General features: G+C 37.2%; 1 protein-coding gene across 1 annotated transcript; it reads right to left on the bottom strand.

Moving 5' to 3' along the window:
• Nucleotides 1-1,815: 1,815 nt before the first annotated feature.
• Nucleotides 1,816-3,776, bottom strand: LOC101113221 (heterogeneous nuclear ribonucleoprotein K). The gene has a single exon (XM_004006252.5). The coding sequence runs from the start codon at nt 3,588-3,590 to the stop codon at nt 2,271-2,273; it is 1,320 nt and encodes a 439-aa protein (XP_004006301.2). The 5' UTR covers nt 3,591-3,776; the 3' UTR covers nt 1,816-2,270.
• Nucleotides 3,777-10,929: the final 7,153 nt, after the last annotated feature.

Here is a 10,929-nt window from a genome sequence, read left to right as displayed (position 1 = left end):
CTGTGGTGTTGGAGAAGACTCTTGAGAGTCCCTTGGACTGCAAGGAGATCCAACCTGTCAAGTCTAAAGGAAATCAGTCCTCTGAGTATTCATTGGCAGAACTGATGCTAAAGTTGAAATTCCAATACTTTGGCCACCTAATGTGAAGCACTGACTCATTGGAAAAGGCCCTGTTGCTGAGAAAGATTGAAGGCAGGAGGTGAAGGGGATGACAGAAGATAAGATGGTTGGTGGCATCACTGATTCAATGGACATCAGTTTGAGCAAGTTCCAGGAGCTGGTGATGGACAGTGAAGCCTGACGTGCTGCAGTCCATGGGGTCACAAAGAGTTGCACATGACTGAATGACTGAACTGAACTGATAATAGTATATAACTTGAGATTCACAAAGCAAGTAGAAGTTAATACATTTAGGGATAAAATATCAAAACTAAAACTTTACCAGTGATTAAAACTGAAGAAAGAGAACAAACAGAGAAATGGGGAAAGAAGATGGTATAATCTAATTTTAGTATTTCTCATAGTAAAAACTAAGTTTCCTAAGAAACAGGTGAGTAAATGTATTATATAAATTATTATATAAAGGTAAGTACAGGAGCAAAAGTATATACCTTCTCGGCATCAATAGAAATAAAAAATATGAATAAACTGGCAAAGTAAAAGACATTAAAAGTAACAACTATACTCCAATATAAAATAAAGAATAAAGAAATAAATCAATATTGTAGAACTAAGACAATCTATCAGTCACATCAGTAATGTGAGCTTATAACATGTTACACGAAAAATTTTTTTAGTTTGGCTAACAAAGCAAAATGGTCCAACTCAAGACCATGTAAAGAAATATACTTAAAGAAATTTAGATGGTTAAAATGAAAATAATTGGCAAAGAAATAACATGCCAATATAAGAACAAAGGAAATATGACTCATGATTTTAATAACAGATAAAATAGAATGCAGGCCAAAAAAAGCATCTTTCTTTGGAGTATTATGCTAATTCTATATTTTGAATGAAGTTCTTCCTTATTTTAGAGTTTCAACTATTTGGGAAGAATTCAAGTCAATATAAAGAAAGCAAATGATTGAATGAATTTCCTCGCAGCTATCTCTCAGCTTCAACAAATAATGACATTCCATCATTTTTATTTTTTCTATCCTTATACCCACTCTCCAAATTCCACTTCATTATTCATTACTATTGAATGCATTTTTTAGTTAATGCATATATGTAATAAATTTAAATCCACAAACTATGACTATTTAATTTTGACAAATGGATACACTTCTTTAACTCACATCACATCAAGATACAAAATATTTCTATCATCTTGGAAAATTCTCCTATGTCTTTTTAAATCTATATTCCCCTGCCCCCACAGACAACTACTATTTCAATTAAAATACGTATATAGTTAGGTTTGCCTGTTCTAGAACTCATATACATTAAATCACAGAGTATGTGCTATCTTGCATCCAGATTCTTTGACTCAGCACATTATCTGTCATATTTCATTTATAACACTGGAAATGCTAGTAGTTATCCCTTTTGATGACTTAGTATTATTCACAGAATAAATATTCCTTGTAATCTTTTTTTTTTCTTGTAAAGGTATATTTGGATTGTTTCCAGCCTCTGGTTACTATGAATAAAGCTGACATAAATATTCTTCAACAAAAATCATTTTAATGGACGCTTGTTTTCATTTCTATTGGATCAGTATCCAGTAGTAGAATTTCTCTGTGTTAGGAACATATATATTTATCTTTCTAGGAAACTACTGAACCCTGTTCCAAAGTGGTTGGGTCATTTACATTTTTTTTTTTTAGGTTCACTAAATTTATTTTAAAAATCATAAAACGTTTCTTACAAAAGAGCGTTACATTCTGCACACTGCTCTGAATAGATGCCAGGGACATATGGACTACTGTTACTTTTCCTCCCTGTCCCACCACCCCAAATGTTACAGTGACCACAAAGCAAAGTGTTCACAATAATTACATGGGGGGACTTCTTTAAACCACCAACAATGAACAAAAATTAAAATTCACTCACTCTGCTGCTGTTTCAAAATTTCAATGTTAGTTTTTGCACACCCTCCCCCACCCCCACCCTGTTTGTAAGGAACTAAAACATTACATCTGGTGAACAGCAAAGATTTCACTACACCTCAAATGCAGAACACCTATGAAGCAGAGGAATGTTGGCTTTTTAAACAGAAGCAGATAAAAAAAAAAAAGATGCAGGACTCCTTCAGTTCTTCACTAGTCTTAGAAAAACTTTCCAGAATACTGCTTCACACTGTTCTGCAGCAAATACTGTGCATTCTGTATCTGGTCCTGTGTTCCTGTAATGGTAATGATCCGATCTTCGGATCCTTCTAAAGGCTCATCAATTTTGATCGAAGCTCCTGACTCATGACGGATTTGTTTAATCCGCTGACCACCTTTGCCAATAATAGATCCAGCCAAATCTTTGGGAATAGTTACTTGTGTAGTAATAATAGGTCCACCAAGATCACCATATGAGCCACGACCCCCTGCATAGGAATAATCATATCCAGAGCCACCCTGTGGTTCATAAGCCATCTGCCACTCTGATGGGCTCCATGTATCTATTGCAGAATCCCAGGTTTCATCAGCACTGAAACCAACCATGCCATCATAACGGTCTCCAGGTCTTCCTCTTCTGTCATAGGCCATTAGATCTCCTCCTCTAGGTGGTGGTGGTGGTGGAAGAGGAAGATTCCGAGCTCTACTACCTCCCCGGCCACCTCGTCCGGGAGGGGGTGGAGGAGGTCCTCGACGAGGGCTCATATCATCATAATCTCTTCTGGAGGGAGGCATGGGACGCCCACCCCGACCAGGCAGCATTCTGTCAAAACCACCTCTTCCCCGCATGGGAAATCCCACAGGACGTCCACGGCGGTCATCAAACATCATTGTAAAACCACCATAATCATAGGTTTCATCATAAAAATTGGGATCGTAAGGCTGAGCGCGTCCTTTGATGGGAGACTCTGATATAAGATCAAGGATGATCTTTATGCACTCTACCACCCTATCAGGTTTTCCTCCGATAAGAACGACTCTGTCAGTAGATTGAGGACAACATTCCTGGAAAAGCTTGATTGTTGTCTGAGTGTTCTCTCGAAGTTCTTTGATTTTAGCACCTTTGACTCCAATAATTCCTCCTGCCAGACTCTGATGAATCAACAGTCTCAACTCGCAGTCAAAGTCGCTTCCTTTATAGTGTTGGTACTCTTCCAAGGTAGGGATGATTTTCTTCAGAATTTCTCCAATCGTTTCAATATCAGCACTGATACTCAATATGCGCTCGGGGCCACTGCTGTCTGGGACTGAAACACTGGCATTGTAGTCTGTACGGAGAGCCTTAATATTCTTGCCTCCTTTTCCAATCACTGCCCCAGCATTCTTGCTCTGAAGCAGAATGCGTAATTCAACCATCTCATCAGTGTTTCTAGATCTTTTAAAAGCTTGTTCCTCTTCCATATCTTCAGCAGGGCGTTTACCAAATTCGCCATTGGTTTCGGTGTTGGGAAAGGTTTCCTCTGGCTGTTCAGTTTCCATTTTCTTGTATTCAAGGGACACACCAATCAGTTATTAAATATATCCTTCCAGGGCAGAACTGAAGTGTTCTGGGCGGGACCAACTGACACCCTAGTGCTGTAGTAGCCCGGCAAGGGTACCGTCCCTATGCCGCCGCGCCTCCTCAGCCGGTCACAGCTAGACAGAGAACAAGCGTAGGCCCCCACTGGGTCATTTACATTTATATCAGCAATGTATGAGAGTCAGGATGCTCTACCTGCTCAGTATTTGGGGTTGTCTGTCTTTTAATCATAGCCATCCTAATGTGTATAGAAGTAGCTGATTGAGACTTGAACTTATTTTTTCTGATAACTAATAATTCTGGGTACTTTTTCATGTGCCAGATTAAAATTAATTTTCATATTTGCTTTGTTCACAACTATATTTTTTCAGTGTTTAATCATGTATATATCAAATCTTCCAAATTCATCTTTATTCTTGCCTCCATTTTTTTTAATTTCAGTTCTTTCTGAAGTTATACTAACTCATATTTTACATCCACATCTTTTATTGGCATATTCCCATTAGGCTATTGCATCCCTTTTTTGTATCGTTACTTTGCAAGAAGAAATATTAATACTTCAGTATCTTTTTAAACGATGGTCATACCTAGTCTCAATTTTAGAAAAATTTATCGAAGTATAGTTAATTTATAATATCATGTAAGTTTCAAGCGTACAGCAGAGAACACTGTCCTGTACACTTGAAACTTACATGATATATAAGAGTCTATGTGTGTATAATCTTTTTCAGATTATTTTCCTTCTTAGGTTATTACATAATATTGAGTTGAGAGTTCCCTGTGCTATACAATAGGTCTTTGAAAAGTGAAAGGATTAGTCACTTCATCTTGTCCAATTCTTTGAATCCCATTGACTGTAGCCTTGCCAGGCTCCTCTACCCATGTAATTCTCCAGGCAACAATACTGGAGTGGGTAGCCAATCCCTTCTCCAGGGGATCTTCCCAACCCGGGTCTCTTGCATTTCAGGCAAATTCTTTACCATCTGAGCCACCAGGAAAGCCCAATAAGGACAGTAGGTCCTTATTGGTTATCTATTTTATATATAGTAATGTGTATATGTTAATTCCAGCCTCACCCTTTTGCCCTCTTAGTCTCAACTTTAACATACTCCATGAAAATAATTTTCTTGTGAGAGAAATTTAACCTGTTTTTCTGTTACTTTCTTTTGATTCTTGAAGCATACTTTTATCAATCATTTCTGGGTTATATTATATTTTGAGTACTTAATTTTGAAATTATTGTGTATTTTCTGTACCATTTACTTGTAGGTGTTCATAATGACAAGCTGGAATTTGCCTAAATTTTCCCAAGACTCAGGATTTGGGGAGAAAGTTTGTTTATACTTGAGCCAATGAGGATAACTGTAATATTTCCCTCCCTTCCCCCATCTTCTATTTTGTTTCATGAGACAGACTATTTTCAACTGGAGCATATCATTGAGCCTGCCTCTACCTCTTAAAACAAAACTGAGATATGCAAGGTAGCACTGTTGATACATACACCCACTCTGATGATGCAAAGATCAGAAAATGACTTCAGAAAAACATTCTGATATTGTGAGATCTGCAGATTCTGTGTTCTCTGTCACACTGCTGTTCCATTACCAATGCTAATGGAAACTCCTCACCTACTCCAAAATTTGGGGCTCTAGCTGTCTCCTGGTTTTACTAAAGGCATATTTTATGCTATTGTTTCCTAGTTTCCTTTCTGCTTTCAATGAGTTCTAAGAAAAAAGAGGGAGATGCTAATCTAAGCTGTCATCTTCAAACTGGCAGGGGTATTTTTAAAAACTTTTTTTCAAAAATAAAAGTCCTATGTCAGTATCTGCCCTCTTTCTCCCTATTTTGTCTTCTAAAAAATTTATTTATATTTTTTAAACACTTCTGGTTCATGAGATTCAAAAATTTGAAAAGCACTGTGTGAGACAATCTATAGGATTCTTTCCAGTTTTAATTTTTAATTTTCCAGTGGTGAGGATGATCTGTTTTCCTTCCCACCAGTAGTGGGGGATAAACGAATACAAGCTGTCATTTGTCATAACAAAGATGCTTTCTAGGGGCTGAGCCATGGCTTGGTGAAGATTTTCTTCTGCTTGGCTCCTAAATGCTTAAGGCCTGGCAGAGTCTATAGTCAATAGACAGTATTGCTATTATTTGTCTGCTACAATCCCTGGCAGGTGTTTCGTTGTGTTTATTTGAAGTAGCAGAGCAAATTTCTTCACCAGTGGCCACATAAACTGTTTGAGCTTTAAATTCATTCATTAGGTCAATTACTAGGGGATATTTTGGGAGACTGAGTGTGTGTGCGTGTGTGTGTGTGTGTGTGTGTGTGTGTGTGCATGCATACTGATGGTCACTAGGGAGCCGCTCTTCCTCTGATATTAGATTTTATAGGTTCACATGAAGCATCAGTTATATATTTTAGAAAAACCAATATTTTAAAAAATCAATATTTACAATCATCATTTGACAAAGGGGTATTTTTGTGGGTGGCTTCAAATGATGAACTACCCTAGTACATTTCAAGAATTGATGTATCACACACAACCCCCCCTCAATTTCACTAAGAAAAATTTAAGTATACATCAGCTGTGTATTGTACACATACACAGGTATATCTGGATACCTCTAGTACTTAAGAGACCCTGCAATATTGCTTACAACTAAGGAACTTCTATTTGATAGAAGCCAAGTACTCTCACTTGAGCTAAAAATAGTCAGAATATACACAACAGCACTGCCTTTCCTGGCTTTCAAGTGATCTCATCAGTGGTTGAAATTAACAAACGATCCAGGAGTATGAATGCCTCTTGGTACATGGATAGTGTCATTTTAAAATGTGTTTAAGGTGGCTCTGTGGTTCAATGGGTAGTGCATTGGACTTTTAGAATGTGTTTAAAGAAGGGTATAACCTTGCTGCTTGCTTGATGTGCAGCACCTTTTTGCAACCACAAAAGACGAGGGATGATCTTAGTTGTACTTAACATCTAGAAATTAATTGTTCAGACTATATTACAAAGCTTCAGTAATTAAAACAGTTTGGTACTGGAACAAAAATAGAAATATAGATTAATGGAATGGGATAGAATGTTCAGAGATAAACCCATGCATCTATGGTCAACTAATCTATGACACAGGAGGCAAGAATATACAACGGAGAAAAGACAGTCTCTTTAATAAGTGGTGCTGGGAAAACTGGACAGTTAAATGTAAAAGAATGAAATCAGAACCCTCTCTAACACTGCGCATAAAATTAAACTCAAACTGGAATTAAAGACCCAAATGTAAGGCTGGATACTATAAAACTCTTAGAGGGAAACATAGGAAGAACACTTTCTGAGATAAACTGCAATAGTGTCTTTTTTGATCCACCTTCTAGAGTAACAAAAATAAAAACCAAATAAACAAATGGGACTAATTACATTTAAAAGCAAAGGAAACCATAAACAAAATAAAAAGACGATCCACAGAATGTGAGAAAATATTTGCAATCAAAGCAACCAACAAGGTATTAATCTCCAAAATACATGAACAGTTCATGCAATTCAGTATAAAAGCAAAAATAAACCCAATCAAAATATAGCCAAAAGACCTAAACAGACATTTCTCCAAAGAAAACATACAGATAGTGAAAAAGAACATGAAAAAGTGCTCAATATCACCATTTACTAGAGAAATACAAATCAAAACCGTAATTAGGTATCAACTCACACCAGTCAGAATGGCCATCATCGATAATCCACAAACAAGAAATGCTGGAGAAAGTGAAAGTCCCTCAGTCGTGTCCAACCCTTTAGAACTCCATGGACTGTAGCCTGCCAGGCTCCTCTGCCCATGGAATTTTCCAGACAAGAAATACTGGAGGGGGTTGCCATGCCTTTCTACAGGAAATCTTCCCAACCCAAGAATCGAACCCAGGTCTCCTGTATTGTAGGCAGATTCTTTACTGTTTGAGCTACCCAGCAAGACAAATGCTGGAGAGTATATAGATAAAACAGGGAACCTTCCTACACTGTTGGTGGCAATGTGAAATTGATAAAGCCAGTATAGAGAACAATATGGAGGTTCCTTAAATTGAAAAAAAAAAAAAAGAACTATCATATGATCCAGAATCCCACTCTAGGGCACACATACAGAGAAAACCATAATTCAAACAAAGACATGCACCCTAAAGTTAATTGCAGCACTGCTTATAATAGCCAAGACATGGAAGCAACCTAAACGTCCATCAACAGAAGAAAGAATAAAGGAGATATGGTACATATACACAATATTACTCAGCCATAACATTAACAAAATAATGCTATTTGCAGCAACATAGATGGATTTGGAGACTGTCATACTGAGTGATGTAAGTTAGACAGAGGAAGACAAATACAATATAAAAGTGATGTATGATATAAATACCATATATAAGTAATAGTATGGAATCTAAAAAAACTAATACAATGGAACTTATTCACAAAATGAGTTCGCTTATATATGGAATCTAAAAAAATGGATACAGTTGAGCTTATTCACAAAACAGAAGTAGAGTTACATATATAAAAATTAAATTTATAGTTACTAGAGGAGAAAGTAAGGTGGGGAAGGATAAATTGGGAGCTTGGGTTTGACATATGCAGGCTACTATATATAAAATAGATAACTAATAAGGACCTACTGTATAGCACAGGGAACTCTACAGAGTACTTTGTTATGACCTATATAGACAAAGAGTTTTAAAAAGAGTAGATATATATGTATATATAACTCACTTTATACCTGAAACTAACACAATATTATAAATCAACTATACTCCAGTAAATTTTTTTAAAAAAGAAATTAATTCCTCAGATATTCTGTAAGACTGATCCATAGTAAGAAAATTCTGGAAAGATTTCCCTATAAACTTACTCCCAAATCTGCTAGTATGCAATAATAATGTACCTCTCCAGGCACAGAATATTAACATCTGTTCTCTTAGGCATCTCTTTCACAGTACCAGGGGAAAGTCAAGGAAAAGAAAATGTTATTAATACATGCTGAGAGCCAGTGCTATCTCCAGAATTTTTCATTTGTTATCTCACTGAGTCCTAAAGCAACCAATACAATGCAGAGTAGAATTTGCTTAGTATATGTTAAAAGGCCCTTTTCGTTTCTATGCTATTATTGTCTCAAGAGAGACAGAATTAGTCACTTGAAGTTTTGAGGTCTACATATGAGTAGTGCAAAGAGATCCTGAAGATCTTGAGGGGGTGATGCTACCAAGAAGTCTAAAAAAATCCCTCTGGCTTGCACTGTGTCTTAAGATGCTGTCCACATAAGCATAACTGAGTCAGAAACTTTTTATTGACTAAATCCCAAATTGATTCAAAACCTCTGATACATCTTGTGCCTTTCTTTTACCTCTACCTTACATTCAAGGACTGAAGTTTTATTTTCCTCATTAAACACTTTTCTATCCTTTGCATATGTTCCCCACTCAAGAATGCCTATGGAGTAAGTTGTGATCAATTCAGAATCTCTCTATTCATTTGTGACTTGAAGACTGATACATGAGCATTTTCATTTTCACTCTGAGTGGGAAAGTGGGGCAGAGGGGTGGGGTCAGGTGCTGTTCCTTTCTAACTGGTTTAGCAACGCACCCAGCTATCTACCACTTCTCTCAGGCTTCCCAGATATAATACAGGATTGTGCTAGGAAAATGTACATTCTTTTTTGTTCTTTAAAATCAAATCTTACCCCTTAGAATCTAAGCCATTTTGACCCTGTTTACAATTTCTCACCTATGCAACCATCCCCAATAACCAAAGTTAGCTCCAAGGTGACTGTGACCTCCTTCTATAGACGTAGAGCGAAGCGAGTTCTTTCTCCCAAGAACTTAAAATCCTGAATGGAAAAGCAACAACTAATTCATCTTTATGTCAGTTCTCTAGACGGAAGTTTCACAACCTTCCATTACTAGACTTCTTCAACTATATTAGTTCATACTATGCCAGTGATTTAGTTCAATATTTGTGTAAATTCCATGAGCTATCCAAACTTGCTTCCAATATATTCCTTTTGGTGGTTTCACTTAGTCATCATCTATTTTAATTATCTGTAAACAAATATGTCTAAAATAGTGCATCCACTGATTCTTGATATGGTTTCCTATCCTGCTAAGTGGAACAGAAAGGCAACCTCCTTTCTCTTTTACTGTCTCCTTTAGAGCCCCCGGTCTACAGTAAATCCTAAACCTCAGTTACATGACAGATTCACCCTGGCTTCTGTTGCGTCTCCAAGACCACGTCCCTCCTAAGGAGAAGGCTCCAAACCCCCATGGCAGTTTTGATAATGCTGCCTCTTTAACACTGCCCACAACTGGAGAGGTCCGAGGGCAAGAAGGGGCTTTGATGATCCCTCCCTGCATCCTCCTGGGAGATTCAGTTTCCTCAGGCTCTGTTATAGCTTAGACAGGAAGAAAGTGAAACTGTATCACTGTTCTGAGCTTTTATTGACAGCTTTATTATATGACATTAAAGGGGCCTTACCTGGGGAGGAGGGTTTAGGATAGACACAATACTACTCAATTATTTCCAAGTGCCTTAAAAAAATCAGTTACCTCGTCATTATGTCATACTCACTATGCATTAAGATATATATTGACAAACCCAGTCAAGTGATACAGTTCTAAACCATCTTTTACCAACAGCATGTAAATGATCCATACTATTCACATTGTATTGGTTGGACAACATTGTATTTCAAATTTAGACTTCTCCCCTCACTTATCTGTGGGCATCCACTCTGAAGTCTACACTGGCCCCTGGGATCTCTCCAGCCCTTGGCTCGGTTTTTCCCTAAACTGATGCCATTTCCAGTTTCTTTCCTTGTGAAGGCAAAATGGCTTATAATATCAACACTTAGACCTAAGTCTTGGGCTTGAAATTCACTGTCCCAAGTGGAATTCTAGGTCCATATTTGAGCCAATCACCATTGCTAACAACACAGACTATGTCTTATGTCATATTCCCAGAAGTTGGGATTTGGGTCAGTTCAGTCCAATCACGTATCAGAAGAGGGAAAATAGACGCTAACAGGCCAATAAATGAATAAATAAAAAGCAAGTGGTGATAGTATGCTAATTAGAGAAAATTATTAGGAAAAAATATTTTCGATGCACTAAATTGAAATTCCAAGGATAGAAGTTTTGTTTGCCATAATTGCTAAAATTGCTTTTATTAATAACATGCCTCTGTGTGCATACACACACAGACACATGCATGATATGCATGCTAAGTCTCGTCAGTCGTGTCCGACTCTGTGTGACCCCAT

This window comes from Ovis aries, chromosome 3, assembly GCF_016772045.2.
Source record: "Ovis aries strain OAR_USU_Benz2616 breed Rambouillet chromosome 3, ARS-UI_Ramb_v3.0, whole genome shotgun sequence".
In the NCBI taxonomy this organism is placed as follows: Eukaryota; Metazoa; Chordata; class Mammalia; order Artiodactyla; family Bovidae; genus Ovis; species Ovis aries.
Note: the sequence above shows the minus strand (reverse complement) of the source record. Positions and strands in the feature narration are given on the sequence as shown.